We start from the raw sequence: 20,084 nt of genomic DNA, 5'->3' as shown, positions 1-20,084 counted from the left end.
TGGTCGGGAAATTACTGGAGAGAACTCTTCGAGACAGGATCTACTCCCATTTGGAAGCAAGTGGGCGTATTAGCGAGAGGCAGCACGGTTTTGTGAAGGGGAAGTCGTGTCTCACTAACTTGACAGAGTTTTTCGAGGAGGTCACAAAGATGATCGATGCAGGTAGGGCAGTGGATGTTGTCTATATGGACTTCAGTAAGGTCTTTGACAAGGTCCCTCATGGCAGACTGGTACAAAAGGCAAAGTCACACGGGATCAGAGGTGAGCTGGCAAGATGGATACAGAACTGGCTAGGTCATAGAAGGCAGAGAGTAGCAATGGAAGGGTGCTTTTCTGATTGGAGGGCTGTGACTAGTGGTGTTCGGCAGGGTTCAGTGCTGGGACCTTTGCTGTTTGTAGTATATATAAATGATTTGGAGGAAAATGTAATTGGTCTGATTAGTAAGTTTGCGGAGGACACAAAGGTTGGTGGAATTGTGGATAGCGATGAGGACTGTCAGAGGATACAGCAGGATTTAGATCATTTGGAGACTTGAGCGGAGAGATGGCAGATGGAGTTTAATCCAGACAAATGTGAGGTATGCATTTTTGAAGATCTAATACAGGTAGGGAATATACAGTGAATGGTAGAACCCTAGAGTATTGAAAGTCAGAGAGATCTAGGAGTACAGGTCCACAGGTCACTGAAAGGGGCAACACAGGTGGAGAAGGTAGTCAAGAAGGCATATGGCATGCTTGCCTTCATTGGCCGGGGCATGCTTGCCTTCATTGGCCGGGACATTGAATATAAAAATTGGCAAGTCATGTTGCAGCTGTATAGAACCTTAGTTAGGCCACACTTGGAGTATAGTGTTCAATTCTGGTCGCTTGCTGAGGCATCTGCTACGACATTGTCAGCGCAGCCATAAATGTTGCTGCAATGTAGCCACCCTCAGCCATCCACACATTCCATAATTACGATTTTTAAAATGCATTTTTTTTAAGCCCCCTCACTTGAACTTTCAACAAATTAAAAGGTGCTTTTGCCAGCGTTTTTGAAATGCCAGCATTTCTGGAGCGCTCAAACTTTCTTCTCACTATAAATTACTATAAATATGCCATATTTTTCAAATCCATCTAACCAATAGGAAAAGCACCAAAATTAGCAAACATCATATTCCTTAGCATCCATCTCATTGCATGATGCTAGTTTGGTTAATATCTGCTCATCAATATAATTTGCAGTGTTGGAGCTTAGGCACTGAAAAAAACTTTGCAATTTACTGAACATATGAAAAGATTTAAAACTAAAGCAAAAAGCCTACATGCTGGATTTTGTGCAATACCTGCCATTCTAATTACACGGCTTGCGTTTTGACAATGGTCATTTGCAATCCCACCACATTCAGTGTCCGAAAAACAGGAACACAAAGAAAGCATTTAAAAACCCTGCATTCACAATACTTATGAAGTGTCAGCCAGTTTATGCACTTGAACCCACAACTCTAACACCAAGGTATGTGCTGAACCAAATTGGTACTCAGGCACGAGTGTGTTTGGGGGAGTGAAGGCCAAATTTTGCTAAACTTCCCTGACACCACTAGCATAATTAAGACTAAAGTTATCAAATTACAGGGAGGGCGGCACAGTGGCGCAGGGGTTAGCACGGAGGGCCCGAGTTCGATCCCGGCCCGTGTAGAGTTTGCACATTCTCCCCATGCTTGCGTGGGTCTTAGCCCCACAACCCAAAGATGTGCAGGCTAGGTGGATTGGCTACGCTAAATTGCCCCTTAATTGGAAAAAATAACAATTGGGTACTCTAAATTTATTTTGAAAATCAAATTACAGGGACTTTATGGAGAAAGTATAACATTAGTTATTGCGGTCAAGTAAGAACAAAGAATACAGCACAGGAACATGCCCTTTGGCCCACCAAGCCTGTACCAGTCATGATACCACCCGTGTCCAAAACCCTCAGCACTTCCTAGTGCTGTATTCCTCTGTGCCCATCCTACCCATGTATTTGTCAAGATACCTTTTGAATGCAGTTAATGTATCTGCTTCGACAACCTGCCCTGGCAATGCGTTCCAGGCACTCACCACCCTCTGTGCAAAATACCTGCCTCACACATCCGCTCTAAACTTTGCCCCATGGATCTTACACCCTAGCGACTGACCCTTCCATCTTAGGAAAGAGTGCCTGCCCATGCACTATCCATGCCTCTCAATCTTGTAGACCTCTATCAGGTCGCCCCTCAACCTCCGTCGTTCCAATGAAAACAGTCCAATAGTCTATTCAGCCTCTCCGCATAGCGAACACCCTCCAGATTTTTGAAACAGTGAAATGCACTTATTGTGGTTCATTTGGTTAATGCAGCATGAGATACTGTGTATTCAATTCTAAATATACAAAGAGTTCCGACAGGACACTTGGGATTTGTTTGAATTTGGCAATGCAAATTCTACACAATCCACGAGGTCCCATAGTATTATTGTAACAGGACACATCGTGACAGAATTTAACCTGATATTCTACTTTTCTACCAAAATTAAAGATTTTTTTTAATTAAAAAAATTACATTTTTGCTGAACGCCAAGTATTTTCAGATCACAGGTCCCAATGTCTAAGTGATTAAATATGTAAGACAGCCTTATAGATCTGAAACATCACAGATTTCTATCTGCTGTCCCACACTGCACACCAGATCCCTCAGCCAAGATGTGGTAATCATCCTACGCTTTAATTTGCTATAAGGCAGAGGAACACTAAATCGGTTTCTCCTCATTCTCAATAACCACCCCCCACTTCTCCAAAATCAATGTACATGAGGCCACCAGGTAAGAAAATACTAAACTCTCCCACAATGCTAGCCATTAACACCAAAAATGCCATGAGTCGGGCTCAAAATAAAAACTGGCTCTGTAGTTAAGGTATCAAATAGCTGTCACCTCCTGTAAACCTGGACTCATGACAAGTACTAATCCAGGAAAGGAAGAAACAGTCAACAGAAGAACTAAAAAGGAAAAAAATGAACATTGGGCAGTCTGAAAAAGATACCATGTTGAGCCACCTTTCCTCTGGCTCACAGGTACCACAACCAAGTCAATTTGAATGATCATGCATATACAGGCTTGAGGACAAAAGATGTCAATTAATGAAACAAACCACTGCTGTGGGAGACTATTCTTCATTCATTCAATTTTTGGGAAAAAAAGTTGAGTGTCATGGCCAATTGATTACAGCAACAAATAATTTGGAGATTCTGAATTCTCCCTCAGTGTACCCAAACAGGCGCCAGAATGTGGCGACTAGGAACTTCTCACAGTAACTTCATTGCAGTGTTAATTAATGTAAGCCTACTTGTGACAATAAAGATTACCATACTTCAAAATTTGAATTTTATGCATTACACATGCTAAAAAGTATAGAATAATAATCTTTATTAGTGCCACAAATAGGCTTACATTAACACTGCAATGAAATTACTGTGAAAATCCCCTAGTCGCCACACTCCGGCGCCTGTTCAGGTACACTGAGGGAGAATTCAGAATGTTGAATTCACGAAACAAGCACGTATTTCGGGACTTGTAGGAGGAAACCCGAACACCTGCAGGAAACCCATGCAGACACGGGGAGAACGTACAGACGCCACACAGGCAGTGACCCAAGCCGGAAATTGAACCCTGGCACTGTGAAGCTACAGTGCTAACCACTGTGCTACCATGTCGACCTTGTGAAAAATAAGCATAAAATAATCAAGTAAAGAACAACTTTATATAACAACTTTACCATGTAAAACATGGAAACTGGCTTGGCACAACTGGGCTTGGAATGTCTGGGTTAGAGTTGAAAAATGTATGGCGCTCAGGGCAGGACCATTGCCAACTGATCCAAGATTTTATCAGCAGCTGATATAAACTCCATTCCCTGACCACCGGTTAGATTCCCCCTCCCTGGCCACGGTCTCTGCTGAACCAAACTGTTTGGCAATCTATCTGAGCAAGATCAGCTTCTGACGGCACAACATCACCAAGACCACCTCCCTCCAACTCATGCAACATGTTCCATCCCGACTAATGCAGTGTTCTAAGCCAGAGAATAAAAAGTAAAATCAGGTCAATGGGGAGAGAATTTGGATGGGAGTATTGCAACGGCATGCACCTTGACAGGAGGAGAAATTGAATAGTTTGGGGTGGAAATTCAGTGGGGATGCAGTATGCTGTGTGCACACAAGGGACCAGAATTGGATGAATGCCGTGTTCTTGGGAGGAATGTGGGGTGGGAGAAGGTATGATATACTAACGTAGGAAAGAGAAGCAGGCCATTTGGTCGATCATGCCTGCTCCACCAAACAGACCATGGCACATCAACTATCTCTATGCCATCCCCTCCCCCTCCTCCCCCAGTATCCCTTAATGTCATTATAGTGTCAAGAGAAATCCATCTATTTCTATCTTGAACATGCACAATGATTAATATTCCACGGCCCTCTGGAGTAGAATTCCAAAGATTCACCATCCTGAGTGACAAATTCTGCCTCATCCCAGTTTTAAATGGCCTACCCTTAATTCTAACACTAATGAGAGACAAGACCACAGAGGGATTTGAACATCAGAAAGGGGCTGAGAATCAAGGCACTGATGTACCCGCTCATCCAATTCTGCTCGTGTCCTTACCAGTACCATGTCCTGCTCACTCATTACCTCTGCTCTTGCTGATCAAGACACGAGCAGAATTGGATGAGCTTGATGATGGGAGGGTGGAAGATGGAAAGCCGGCCAGGAGAGCATTTGAGCCATCTAGTTTGGAGATAAAGGCATGCCTGAAGATTTCAACAGTAAATGTGCTGAGGCAGGGCAGGGATGGACACGGTTATGAAGATGGAATTGGGCACTCTTGGCGATGGCGAAGAAATACTCTCAGAAACTCAACTTGGGGTAAATAGGACACCAAGGTTGCAAATAGTCTGATTCAGCTCAAGCGTGTTGCAAACTGGCACATTTCAGGGCCAGGTCTATATACTGAGACATGCACAAATTTGGGGCAGGTAGCAAGAGGCTACTGTGAAAGGCCACCTACCATATTCAGAGGGGCTTAAGACCATCTAAATCCCCTCTGGCTGTATGCACCAGTGAATGTTTGCCATGAAATGCAAATATACATTGCATATATAACCTGTAATGAATCACAGAATCCCCACAGAGCAGAAGGTGGACATTCAACCCATCGTCTCTGCAGCGACCCTGCGAATGAGCACTCCACCCACTTACACTCCCCGGTCCACTCCACCCTATCCCTGTAACCCAGAACCTGGCCATTAAAGGGGCAATTTTAGCATGGCCAATCCACCTAACCGTGGGACTGTGGCAGGAAACTGGAGCATCCGGAGGAAACCGACACAGACACGGGCAGAATGTGCAAACTTCACACAGACAGAGGCCGGGATTGAACCCGGGTCCTTGGCGCTGTAAGGCAGCAGTGCTAATCACTGTGCATCTTGCCACCCCAATGACAAGTGTATCTATGCACCTCAGGTACTGTACTGAAAGAAGTTGATTTGTCTTACACTATGTCAAATTTGAACTGTAACGTCATGTATTTTGTTAACAAATTTTACAAGTACAGTGTATTTTTGGAATAAGTCTCAACATGTATTGCAATGTTAACAGTATTGCAAAAGTGTTTTTCTTTTTGACTGGCTCAACCATTGTTAAGACTCCATGAGGTTATCAGCCATTGTACTCTATAATCTGGTTTGCACGTCCCAAAGCCATAGAAACAAACAGGCCACAAAAAGAATTGCCTACAAATAGGGAAAGACAAAAACGAATCTATGTACTTAAACTCTTGCTTAAATTGTGATGACTCATTAAAGTCCAGTTGTCACTCAATAGACTATCATGGAATCTTACCTCATTCAACCTCTAGCAGACGGTTGTGGATTTGTCAAATCCAATCAATGATATAGAAAACATTTGTACTAGTCATTATTTTTTTTAAATCAGGCACTAATTATGCACAAACATATACAAGTCTCTCACTTCACATTTTAAAAATGTAATATATTATAAAACTTACAATAAAATAACCTCAAAATAGAGACTATTAAAAAGTAATGCTTAAATTACTTTCAAAAGCAGAATGAGAATATTGAAAACTTAAAATGATATTAAATTGATGTGAAAAAAATGATTACCCCTTTCCCATTTTTTGAAAGGCTTGACTAATTGAAAATTAGATAAAACAGACCAAATTCATTGACTATCTCCTTCACCAGGTAAACAGGATTGAGGTAGCAATATTTAGATTCAGTAATGTTTCATCCTCTAGTTTTTGGCCAATGCAGCCTTGTACAAGAGTAGAGTGAGGTTTGGAGCGATGTACATTCGGGTCAAGGGATTACTACTTCTTTGAGGAAGCAGAGGATTTTATTACACAGCAGGGACTGAAATCAAGTTAAATGGGCTCTGTGTGGACTAGTTATAGCTGTAAATGGGAGGTGCTGGGGCATTTTGAATGTATTGGTTGTTATTTCTTTGTTTGTGTGGGGTGGGGCAGTCTTGCATAGGTTGTATGGTGAGGTTTGGGAGGTTAACTGTTCTGTGGGATATTGTTTGCGATAGTATTTCTCGTTACCCCACAATATGATTAAATTATTGAAAAGGGTTTCAGGTCAAAGCAGCTCCAAGTGATATGCTTTGCACTGGCAATTCAGAACGAAGGAAACCCTCCATGGTCGGTTCAGCAATCTGATAATGAAACCAGGGTATGCCAACAGTTCACCAGGGGACTGTTAACTAACAAACTTATCTGCTTTATATTCCTTTGAACTCAACCAGGGAGGTGGAGAGAGGACCTTGATGGGTTGAAGGCCCAGTGTGTCCATAAATTTTGCCCTTGGAGAGGACATTCCAGTTTCACTGCAAAGGGTTAACATAACACAAGAGACAGGCTTAACACAGAGCTGTCTATCATGGTGCAGGCCACCGTCTTGCAAGATGCAAGGCTGTAACTGGGTGGATCCATCAATGTGGAGTCTCTTCCAAATAGATAGAAAAGATGTGGTTTGCTGATTAAATTCAAACAGCATTCCTAGACACAATTGGTGTTTCTTTTAAATTTGGAGTACCCAATTCATTTTTTCCAATTAAGGGGCAATTTAGCGTGGCCAATCCACCTAGCCTGCACATCTTTTGGGTTGTGGGGGCGAAACCCACGCAAACACGGGAAGAATGTGCAAACTCCACACGGACAGTGACCCAGAGCCGGGATCAAACCTGGGACCTTGGCGCCATGAGGCAGCAGGGCTATCCCACTGCGCCACCGTGCTGCCCCACACAATTGGTATTAATAAGGTTTGACTCCACAATTCTGCATACAAATTCTCGATTGTTAAGTGTATTAATCAGTAATATGGTTTAAAAATCCTTACACTGAAGTTACTGATACTAAAGTGGTGCTGCTATGTAGGTTGCTCACAGCCAAAAACACAAGTTAAGATCTCCCCGTCTGCCAATGCTTAGCATATTTGACAACTTTGTTCCTGAAGCAAGAGATCCATATATGTTACACTAGTGTAACATTACAGCTGCTTCAGACATGGTGATGGGTTTCAGAAGTCAGGCACCAAAAAAAGACAATTAAATTTTTTAAAAGGTGAAACAGAAACAGGCCTTTCATTAAAAATGTAGTAGCAACGACAATGTGCATGATCTTTGGTGAATGAACAACCAAAATGGCCCCTTTCAATGTAACATAGACACGATGCAGGAAAGCTCTTTTTTTGTTTGTATTGGACAGATTTGTTAAACCTTTAACATATTCATTTAATCACGTCGCTGAGGACCCGGGTTCGATCCCGGCCCGGGTCACTGTCCATGTCTGCATGGATCTCAGCCCTACAACCCAAGGATGTGCAGGGTAGGTGAATTGGCCACGCTAAGTTGCTCATTAACTGGAAAAAAAGAATTGGGTACTCTAAACTTATTTTTTAAAACATTTTCATTTAATAGTGCTTTTCATAAAGGTGACAAATTTGTAATTTGCTAACCAAATATTGTACATTTGCTCTATCCTTTCAATACAGTTCATTCGAGTTACGTAGCCCAGTCATTACACAATAAATCATGCTCATGTTGCAACTGCACAAAATTGCAGGGATACTTTAAGTTGGTCTCATTTTTTTAGGAAACCAGTCAATGATTTCAAATGGTTTGCATTAGCAGGGAGTAAGGAACATTCCACTGTTTGTGGATGTGAGATGTTAAAAAGCTGCTTGCCCAACCAGATATCAATGTTTTTAAAATGTAAATATCAATGCAAACCTTGGACTTGGTGGTGCAGTTGGTCAATTAACTCCATTCTTTTATCTCTGGGGCGCAAATTAAAATCCAATGCAGGATTAAAAAAAATATTTTTCTTACAACTGTAACTGAAGTCATTTCCAGTCAGTTACCAAATCCAAACCACAAAAATTGGCCATTATTCAGCAGTAAGCAAACAGACTTATTCAGGTAATAAAGTGTGGCTGGTATAGAACAGATGCAATCAGTTTGTAGATGGTCGAGATTCATGCTAAATCCAAACTAATCTGAAAGTGTCTGATGCAAACAGACAAAAATACACATCCCTTCTCAATGAAAATTAAATGTACATCAATTGGTAAAATTAACAAAGGTGAACTATGAGGTTTTGTCACGCAAAGTTTGGATGTGATTGTCATACTTGACTTTCAACAAATTATATGTCAATCTATTTTCTACTTTAAAATTTTTTTTTAGTGCACCCAATTCATTTTTTCCAATTATGGGGAGAATGTGCAAACTCCACACAGACAGTGACCCAGGGCTGGGATTCAAACCGGGCTCTCAGCGCCGCAGTCCCAGTGCTAACCACTGCGCCACATGCCACCCTAATCTATTTTCTACTTTTAATATCCCCTTCAGGTGATCCTGGTAAGACCGCAGTTATTCTACATCCCTGGTTGTCGTGGAAAGATGACACACCTTCATCTTAGTGCTTGATTGTACAACTCACTGGCCTGCCACATCATTCAAAAGATATTATGGGTCAAGTGCATAGTGTGAGAATGGAGTCACATGCATATCCGTGAGCAGGGATAATGTATGAAAATTAAATGCATTTCATTTTTCTGCCATCAAACACAAAATAACTTGCTACCATAACTGGGGAGCAAGACATTATCTAAAATCTACGCAGTTAAGACTGACCAGAATTAATTCTTGCCAACCCAGTTGCTACAACGGAGACAACAAACGTAGTGTCAAGTTTGCAGTAGAACTGACTCCATCTAAAATGTGGTTTGCTTTCTGAATTCAATGATGCAATGCAAATAAACTTGAAGCTTTATGTAAATATTATATAGTCCAGCTCAGTGACGGGGAAATGGCCGATTTCAAACAAATCTTTAACTGGAACTACCAATTTAACCACTATTCAATAATATACAATCTCTCCTCCTCATGATGTTGCTCATGTCATGTCAAAGGATGTGCCATTGAAAGGGCGGCAAGTAGCGCACTGGTTAGCACTGGGACTGCGGCGCTGAAGACCTGGGTTCAAATCCAGGGCCTGGGTCACTGTCCATGTGATGTTTGCACATTCTCCCCAAGTCTGCGTGGGTTTCACCCCCACAACCCAAAGATGTGCAGGTTAGGTGGATTGGCCACACTAAATTGCCCCTTAATTGGAAAAAAAAATAGGGTAATTTAAATTTATTTTAAAAAAGGATATGCCATTGTATCGTACAAATATCAAATTTCGACAAACCAGGAATTATTATATGCCCCAAATTATACTTGACTTTTACTATATTACTAAATTGCTTTACAGGTATGTGTAATAATCAGATAAAGATGGAATGAATTAGGCGCTTTCAACAACTTGCTCAAATAGCCACCTCTTGGCGAGAACCTGAGACTACATTGCGATGGTTGAAATAATTAATAAGGAAATGTTGACACAAGTTTACTGACACAGAAACATATCCAAATATCACAATGCAAAGCAAGATCTTACAGGAGGACCTGTGCATTCTACCCGTGATTGTTCATAAACTATAAGTATAGTTTGTAAGTGACAATGAAGCTCCTGAGATTAAAGGACACTGACATTTTGGATCGAAAATTGGCTAGGGGACAAAAGGAGGGAGTACTGAACAGTTGTTTTTTTAGATTAGAGGTACAAGATAGTAATATCGCCTAGAGTTTCGTATTAGGACCACTGTGTCTTTTTGATAGGTAAATATCAAAAATACATAAATACATGCCTTGGAATTAGGTGCACAGGACAATATTTTTAAGTTGCTGGATGACAAGACTCAAAAACAGAGAGAGGAATAACAGTAACAGACATGATGTGGAGATGCCGGCGTTGGACTGGGGTGAGCACAGTAAGAAGTCTTACAACACCAGGTTAAAGTCGAACAGGTTTGTTTCGATGTCACTAGCTTTCGGAGCGCTGCTCCTTCCTCATGTTATCTTACAAGCAAAAGAGTTGGGCAGGTTGGGTCTGTATTCATTGGAGTTGAAAAGATTGAACGGCGATCTTGTTGAAACAGACAGGGCAGCACAGTAGCACAGTGGGTAGCACTGTTGCTTCACATCTCCAGGGTCTCAGGTTCGATTGCCGGCTTGAGTCACTGTCTATGTGGAGTCTGCACGTTCTCCCTGTGTCTGCGTGCGTTTCCTCCGGGTGCTCCAGTTTCTTCCCACAAGTCCCGAAAGACCTGCTGTTAGGCAATTTGGACATTCTAAATTCTCCCTCTATGAATCCGAATAGGCGCCGGAATGTGGCGACTCGGGGCTTTTCACAACTTCATTGTAGTGTTAATATAAGCCTACTTGTGACAATAAAGATTATGATCCTGAGGGGGCTTGACAGGGTAGACGCTGAAAGGAGAATCTTTCCCTTGAGGGAGAGGCTAGCACTAGGGGGCAGTTTAAAATTAAACGGTCTCCCATTTAAAATGAAGATATTTTTTCTCTCAGAGGGTTGTGAATCTTTGGAACTCACTTCCCCATAGTGCAGGGGAGGGAGGGTCAATTACTATTTTTAAGGTAGAGGTAGATAGTTTCTTGACTAAGGAGGGAGTCAAAGGTTATTGGGGGTAGGCAGAATGTGGAGCCATGATCTAACTGAATGGCAGAGCAGGCTTGAGGGGCCAAATGGTCTTCTCCTACTCAAGAGTTCACATGTATGTAATATTAATACATCATGAAATTGGACCAGTGAAATGAGCAGACACAAACACACAGCAAATGAAATTTAACAGAAAAATGTACAGTTATGCACTTTGGTAAGAAGAATGAGGGAGACAATATTAAATGATATCATTTTTTAAATGGTTGCAGGAAAGGACCTAGGTGCACACGCAGAAAAAGGTTGTTAAAAAAGTATGAGATCTTTGGCTTTATTCATAGATGAAGAGATCACAAAAGCAAGATGACTTGTGTTAAATCTTCAGAAAGCACGAGCTAGACCAGAACATCATGTTTAATTCTATGCACCACACTTCAGGAAGAATATAAAGCAGTACCAGGTATGGGTACCTCAGTTGTATGGAAAGACAAGTGAAGATGGAGCTGCTCTCTTTCGAGGTGAGGGCCAGGAACAAAGTTGATAGAGCTGTTGAGTAAGTTATGAACAGTTTTGATGAGTAAATAAAGAGGAACATTCCAATGGCAGAAGGGTCAGTGGTAAACAGGGAACTCATATTTAAGGTGATTGGCAAAAGAAAACCAGAGACAGCTTGTTGCATGTTGGAATTACTTTCTGAAATGGTGATAGAAACAGAGGTGACTTGTTGTGAGCTGGAACTAATTTGTGAAATGGTGGTGGAAACAAAATAGTTACTTTAAAAAAAGGAATTGGTTAATCACTTTGGAAGGAAAGTATTTGCAGGGCTACGGGGGAAAAAGCAGCGAAAAGAACTAATTGTAGAGTCATACCAAAGAGCCAGCACAGGTCCAAATGGCCTCCTCCTGCGCTGTACCAATGGGTGGTGAAATGACGGAAGACACTGTTGACCCTGAAGAAAGCCACACAGCAACACCCAGCACTCAGTGATTTCCCCTTTACTGACACAAGCATGATATCATAGAATTTGCAGTGTAGAAGGAGACCAGTTGGCCCATTGAATCTGCCTGGCCCTTGGAAAGAGCACCCCACCCAAACCCACATCTCCACCCTATCCCTGTAACCCCACCCCACCTTTTTGGACACTAAGGGCAATTTATCATGGCCAAACCACCTAACCTGCACATCTTTGGACTGTGCGAGGAAACCAGAGCACCCAGAGGAAACCCACGCAGACAGGGGGAGAACGTGCAGACTCTGCACAGACAGTGACCCAAGCTGGGAATCGAACCTGGGACCCTGGAGCTGTGAAGCAACTGTGCTAACCACTGTGCTACCGCGCTGCCCTAATAATGCTGGCACCAAGTCAAAAGATCTCCCGCAACTGCGTCATCATCAGGCTGAACAGCCAATCACATTGGGCAATTCTAAGAGGGCAAAATAAATATTGTGGGGCATACACAAGAGAATCAGAAAGAAACAAATATAAAACACAAAGAACCAGTTGAATTAAAGTGGAAATTTGACATTCCACAAGCATAAAATGAGCTTTTCTAGGGTGAGAGGGGATGCTTTGTCGTCCATTAAAAACTCAATTATATCTAATTCGACAAGGAATAACATTTTGTGATTCTTATCAGTGCCATTGCAGCAAAAGGTTCATGCCAATTCAAGTGATTTGTACGGTCTACCATCTGCAGGGTCTTCAACAGCGTACCCTATGGAAGGGCATGGAATCAGTGACAAAAAACTCGGATTTCTGCATTAACTACACGTCAGTGTCACCGTTGTACTGAAAGCTTTACTCTGCAACATTATTTAAACCCGTTTCATACTTACAAATATACAGATGAAATAAATTTTCTAATTAAGGTATGGTTTTTCACTCCTTTTCTCCCCACCCAAAATAACCCACTAATAAAAAAAATGGCAAGCGCCTAATTCAGACATTTGACATCTAGTACTCGACTTCCACGTTCTTACTCTAATAATTTTTGTATTTTCCCACAAAAGTATTAAAATGAATGGCTGAAAGCAAATTACTGCGGATGCTGGAATCTGAAACCAAAGAGAAAATGCCGGAAAATCTCAACAGGTCTAGCAGCACTTACCCATTTTCTGGCATTAACCTGCTCTGGATACAGGATTAACCATAGGTTACTGTAATGTCATGATTTATCTGCTGCTGGCTAAAATAATAGGAAACTAGAAACAATAGCAATACCATAAAAATAGGTTTTGCGAATTAAAAAAACATGCGTGTTTCAATTAGACCTTCTAAGACCATTTGAGGTTTTCCATGATGCGTTCCAACAAGCAAGTCCAACTGATTGCAGTGGTAGCAATGATTTTCAATGGCATTTAAGGCCCTGCATAAATGCAAGAGACTGTTGTTTTGCAGTCGATTTTGAAAGTAACATAGCTGTGGAGTGTGAATTTCCATTTAGCATTGTAGTTTCTGCATAAAAACAGACTGGGCAAAGCAAACGGAGTTAAAATTGAAACATTTAAATGCAAACTTCATTGGAAAATAATTTTCATAATGACAGAAAATCATTTGAGTCATAAAAAGGTGTTATTGCATCTTTATCGATGCAACATGGCATCAAAACTTCAACTGTTGAATTCTCAAGTATAAAGAAGTACCTTCTTTTTACAAAGTAATTGATATTAATAAGTGGTGAGAACTATTAGTGATAGCTCCTGGGCTAATTTTCTATCATCTCATGTTGCCCATTTCTTTACAACTGAAAAGGCAGACTGGTTGGCTACTATAATTTTTTTTTAAAAAAACTATATATTCACTTGAGTCAAAGCTGACTGTGTAATCACCCATTCATCAAGGCCAATCCACCATCTGCTCAGTTCTTGGTCAACCCTCGTCCCCATGAGTCCTAATCCCTACTGAAAGGAATTTTCTTGAAACAGAACCTTAGTGTATAAAGGCTCTTGCATTGTCCACATGTGTGTGAAGGGAAATATCAGGACCAGTAAGCAATCACAGATGAATATCAGTCAGAACTTACGTACGCAAAAGTGAATATGATCTTTTTGAACTCTCATTTGTCCTAATTTAATTTTGATGAAATAAAATGAACAAAGTAGCTTTCAAAGTAAGGTCAATTAAAAAGTTCACCATCAACTAAGAAGCTTCTGTGAGCTGGTGTTTTTCCAAATGCAGAGCTGAATGTGAGAAATTGAACTATGTAGACAATTTACACTATGTTCGCCGCAGACAGCTTAGCTCAACTCATATTTATAGTCATGATGTGGAGATGCCTGCGTTGGGACTGGGGTGGGCACAGTAAGAAGTCTTACACCACCAGGTTAAAGTCCAACAGGTTTGTTTCAAATCACTAGCTTTCGTAGTGCAGCTCCTTCCTCAGGTGAATATTTACAGTATTAAACTGGCAGTACTGAATGTCAGGTTTCTTTTAAGTAAATCTATACATCAAAGATTCTGATTATAAATCAAGGTAGAGAATGGACGTTAGAATTTACATAGCAAACATAAAAATGCTTTTGACAGTTATTGCTAGCTCAACATTGTTACCAAACTTCCTTAACATTTAATGGTGAGTGTGCCACAGGCATGATTAGGCAATAATATAATTGTTTGCATAGTGTAGTAAATGAGCCTAAAAAAAGGATGTATTTATAGGTGTATTTATAGTACTGAGACACAACCAAGGGACTTCGTTCAGACCACGTGCAAAACAGGACACCCCACCCCTCCCCCAACACCAAACCACCAATTAAAAATGTCGGGATCCATTTTGACGACCATTATGGATGTGTCCAGAGTCAGAGACGGATCACGAATGACTCTCCATTAATGTGCTGTGATAAAACCATGCATTTGCCCTTCCATCCTGGAGCATTCTTTCCAGTTGAAATGCTTGGGGACAATGACTCGGTTGCACACAAGAGTGTGTGCAGGCTGGAATGAATCATCACGCGCCCCTCCCCCCTCCACGCCTCTTATCTCTTTCAATGGGTTTTCTTGCTGAAGCGAACATTTCGGGACGCAGCCGAAACACACAAGCGGGGCCTGTGAGCAGGGCCGCGGCGCATTCCCCCATCAATCAAAGTGAAACGTGAGGAAGCCGCGAGCGGGCGCTGCCAAAGGGATGGTTCTTTCGGACAGGCAGGCAGGAGACTCCAGCGGGCCGGGGGCGGGCACTCTGCGGCTGAACGCGAGAAAATACCCCGGGGCCTAAACCTCATGGATTTTCTCTCCCTCACCCTCAGGAGAAATACAGTCCCCCGGCCGCCCGCTTTCTTTTTTTCCTCCCTACACCACCAAGACCATGGCCTGCCGCTTTCCCGCTACCACGCCGGCCTCTCCTTACCTTTATATTGCTGCTAGCCATTTTGCTGCTTTTGAATGAGATAACTCATGCTTCCCCGTTTGCCGCCATGTTGTCTGCTTACGCGAGAGCCCAGTGCGCCTGCGCCGCGGGCCGCTCTGCCATTGGTCGGCGGCCCGGCCCGAGCGCCGCTCTTCCATTGGTTCCTCTCCGGACTGTGCGGCTCCGCCAATGGCCGGCCGTCTCCTCCGCGGCGCGGCTCCTGATTGGACAAATAGCGCGGGGCCCGAGCGGTTCTGCTCGTTGATTGGTCAACCGCCCTGTCACCATTCGCCTTTCCCATTGGCCGGATCGCATAAAGTCTCCCGGCCGGGGTGGGGGGGCGGTGGGGAGTGAGGGAGGAGAGGCTCAAATGACAGCTCAAGGATACCAGCCTCCATGAAGAGCAGGGCAGCCTCCAAACTTCCATTAATGGCAAATTATTCTCAGGTCATTCGAACCCTTCAGGAATTGCCACCATCCCAGTTTGGAAAAACCATGGGAACCAATTTGCGAGCAGCCATCTCACACGGCTAGCAAATCTGAATTTGTCATGTTGCCTGGGGGATAATTCTATCCAGGACACTGCGGAGAATCTCCCCAGCTCGGTCGCGAAATAGTGCTTTGGGATCGTTTGTATCCGCTCATGCGGGCAGATAATAATAATATAATGATAATAATCGCTTATCGTCACAAGTAGGCTTCAATGAAGTTCTTGTGAAAAGCCCCTAGTTGCCACATTCCGGCGCCTGTTCGGGGAGGCTGGTACAGGAATTGAACCTACACTGCTGGCCTTGTTCTGCATTACAAGCCAGCTGTTTAGCCCACTGTGCTAAACCAGCCCCAGATAGGACCTCGATTTGACATCACTTCGGAGGTGCGAGCACAGGACCATAAAATTTCCACGGTGCAGAAGGAGGCCATTCGGCCGATTGAGTGCAGCCACCGTCTGAAAGAGCACCCTACCTAAACTCACTCCCCCACCCTATCCAGGTGACCCTGCCTAATCTGCACACCCCTGGACACTAAGTGGCAATTTAGCATGGCCAATCCAACTAACCTGCACAACTTTGGACTGTTGGGAGGAAACCGGAGCGTCCGGAGGAAACCCACGCAGACAAGGGGAGAAAGTTCAAATTCCACACAGTCACCCAAGGCCGGAATTGAAACCAGGTCCCTGTCTCTGTGAGGCAGCAGTGCTAACCACTGTGCCACCCCTCACATTTTCTTATTCCCTCACATTCTCACACACACACGCATTCACTGACTCACTCGCATATGCATCACCTGTGATCATTGGTGATGAGGTCTGCTTAGGACCTTGTTCAAGTGCACTGGGCCAATGGATATCCTGACTGCCATTGTCCTTTACTCCAACCACCATTGCTGAAACCCATCCTGTGGCCACATCTGTAGGAGTTATGACATCTAGTGTTGTCATCCGATGTAGCTCATTGACTACTTTCTGCTTCATGGCTATGGGACTATTCTTGGAGCACAAACTGTTGGTGATACCAAGTCATCTAGTCTCATGTGATATATTACTTGTAGCATACAAATGACATTGCAGTTGAAGAGGTATTTTCTAATTTCTGGGGCTTGGTGCTGTAATGCATGCACCTCTGGGCCAAGTTGATTGATCCCCAGTGTAATGTCCGGAAAACTTAACAGTGGCCTGTCATTCTGTTCAACTATATGATATTTGAAACTGCCCTGTGTGCAGTGGTAAGTGGCTGCACCTTTGATGCGGGTGGTTTGTCCAACATAGGCCACAAGGACCACCTGGGTATTGGAGTCACCTGGTACTGCATATGAGCCTAATTCCCGTAACGTTGGCTGGATAATATGTTACACTTTGCTCCAGTGTCAATCTTTACATTCAGTCTTGTGTTTCCGCAAATCACGTTGAGGGTTGGTAAAGTTGTCACCCTTTTTCTGTGACTGTGTTGATACACATGTACTAGAGTGTTGTTGGATGCTCAGTGGTTTCACTGCTTTGGCTGAGCTCCAGTTCATTCACCTTGCTGACTCTCCCATCCTGGAGGACTGACTGTCTGCAATGTGACTGGTGGCAAAAGCAGGCTGCTATGGTGTCAATCTGCAGCATTCTGTGAAATGATTCCACTTGCCACATTTATTGCAGCATTTACCATCTGTGAAACATGCTGCTCTGTTCTGAGGGTGATGGCTACTGCAGTTAAGGCAGAGCATGCCCAGTATCCTGAAAACTTCTGTTTCCCACATAAAATCTCTGCTGTTTTTTCTGATAGTTTGTTTAACATGCAGATGCTAATGACTGTTTGTAGTGTTAAATCTTTATCCCACAGCAGATGCTTACAGACAAGATTGCTGTAGACCCCACAGAGTATTCGATCCCTGCCTCACTCACCAGTAAGGGTGCCAACACACATTTCTTTGCTAGGATCTTCAAGGTTGTAGTGTAAGATTGTATTGATTCACCTGCTGAATTAAACATGTGCCTGTTGAGTATTATAGCTTTTACCAGAAGACAAGTATTCTCAAACATTTTTAGAATTATTTTGGGATCCTGGGCGGGGTTCTCCGACCCCCCGCCGGGTCGGAGAATCGGCGGGGGGCGGCGTGAATCCCGCCACCGCCGGCGTCCAAATTCTCCGGCATCGAAAATTCAGCGGGGGCGGGAATCGCGCGGCGCCGGTCGGCAGGCCACCCCCCCCAGCGATTCTCCGGCCCGCGATGGGCCTAAGTCCCGCTGCTGTCATGCCAGACTCGCCGGTGTGAATCAAACCACCTACCTTACCGGCGGGACTAGCAGCGCGGGAGGGCACCCGGGTCCTGAGGGGGGGGGGAAGCGGGGTAATCTGGCCCCGAGGGGTGCCCCCACGGTGGCCTGGCCCGCGATCGGGGCCCACCGATCCGCGGGCGGGCCTGTGCCGTGGGGGCACTCTTTTCCTTCCGCCTCGGCCATAGCCTCCGCGATGGCTGATGCAGAAGTGACCCCCCCGCGCATGCGCGGTGATGACGTCAGCAAATGCTGATGCTCCCGCGCATGCGCGGACGTCTGCCGATCGGCGGAATCCCTTCAGCCCCGACTGGCGTGGCGCCAAAGGCCTTTCCCGCCGGCCGGCGGCGTGCCAACCACTCCGGCGCGGGCCTAGCCCCTCAAGGTGAGGGCTTGGCCCCAAAAGGTGTGGACAGCCCACTGCATACACGCTGCCTGGTCCCCGCCCGCCGCCATTGTGCACTTCTTCCCTCGCACTTTCTTTGGGTTCACCACCACTTTTTTTAGTCGCCCCGCTCCTGGTCCAAGCCATACACTGTCGGGGGAATGTTGCAGTCTTCATCCCACACCGGGAAATGTTGAAAAAATCAGCCCAATGCCGGAGTGGTTCACGCCTCTCCCTCCCGCCGGGACCCCATGCCCCGCCGGGTAGGGTAGAATCCCAGCCCCTTCCTTCACTTGGAAAACAAACAACTCAAATTTCTCAACAGCCTCAGGGCTGCTAAGTTTGGTAAAGTGGAAGCTGTCATGATATGCAAACATTCAGTTAATGAACACTGAGAATTGGACACGACCAATGAGCGGTCAGGACACTCAGGGGTGTTATCTCACTATAAACGGGATGAGGCACTCACATCCCGCCTCTTTCCACAGACCAGCATCTACAGAGTGAGACAGGGTGTATCCTCAGCATCACACCCCAACACGTGGCTTTGAGCATGGCTGGTTCAGTTAGACTGAGTTACTACATTTAGATTAGCAGAGAGTCAAACTCATTGAGAACTGTGCTAATAGTTCAATAAACAGATTGAACTCAATTCAAAGTCTGGAGTATCTTTCACTTAAAACTGCACCAAGTGGCAGCCTGTGTTATTCCAAACTACATAACACAACATAAGCTTTTGAACCTTTTTGATTTGTCTGATAATGTAGTACCACAGTAAATATGCCACTCCTTCTCACACTCTTTCCAAATATCTGCAACGTTTTCATCAAAGACGAGCGAGTCGATGCAGCAAAGTCCTTGATGGGTTCCCAAACACTGACATCAAGGACTTGTAACAGACAATACTTCATTCACTAGCTGAGCAGCTACTCCATGCTTGTACTCTGCCCGCGCTCCCAGGGAAGGACTCCCGCCCTCCCGACATGTGACCCTTTTTGTAGCCGCGCCATCACAAAACCATTCGGTCTACACAGCTCACAGAATTCATTTGAGGCTGAGCCTTTTGAGCTTTTGGATATCTGAACTAATGGGCCAAATCTTCCATGGAGTGGCAGTCACTGCCAGATTGACACTTCGCTCCTTTTTACTTATCTTAGACTGGAGCTGTATGTTTCCCACCCAAACGTCTGACCCACACCTGCTGAGAAACATGAAGCACAGCTTCTCCTGGAGATCCTTCTGTTATATCACTTCAAGATTCATCAGGTTTTAAACTTGTAATGAAAGTAACTCCATGTAAAAGCAGAGGAAATATAGGGCAAACAACCCAAATCTGCGTGGTTCTGACCTATCATGGAGAACCCTGGCAGGGTAAAACCGGCAATAGGAAGTTTCAACTTCTCACATTAAGTACTGGGAATGTGCACACTTCAGGATGGCTGATGGGTCCCACATGTACCTCTCAGGTCTCCAACTATCTAGAGACTGGAAGATTGCGTCGCTATCTCCATT

General features: G+C 44.0%; 1 protein-coding gene across 1 annotated transcript in view; it reads right to left on the bottom strand.

The window, feature by feature from the left end:
* LOC140430427 (ubiquitin carboxyl-terminal hydrolase 10-like) overlaps positions 1-15,587 on the bottom strand; it is a 73,062-nt gene extending 57,475 nt beyond the window's left edge. Inside the window, exon 1 of the mRNA XM_072517898.1 lies at positions 15,430-15,587. Coding sequence (XP_072373999.1) covers positions 15,430-15,450 — 21 coding nt within the window. The 5' untranslated portion in view covers positions 15,451-15,587. The remainder of the gene's footprint in view (positions 1-15,429) is intronic.
* Positions 15,588-20,084: the final 4,497 nt, after the last annotated feature.

This window comes from Scyliorhinus torazame, chromosome 10 (genome assembly GCF_047496885.1).
Source record: "Scyliorhinus torazame isolate Kashiwa2021f chromosome 10, sScyTor2.1, whole genome shotgun sequence".
In the NCBI taxonomy this organism is placed as follows: domain Eukaryota; kingdom Metazoa; phylum Chordata; class Chondrichthyes; order Carcharhiniformes; family Scyliorhinidae; genus Scyliorhinus; species Scyliorhinus torazame.
The sequence above is the reverse complement of the archived record's forward strand: the minus strand, read 5'-3'. Positions and strand labels throughout refer to the sequence as shown.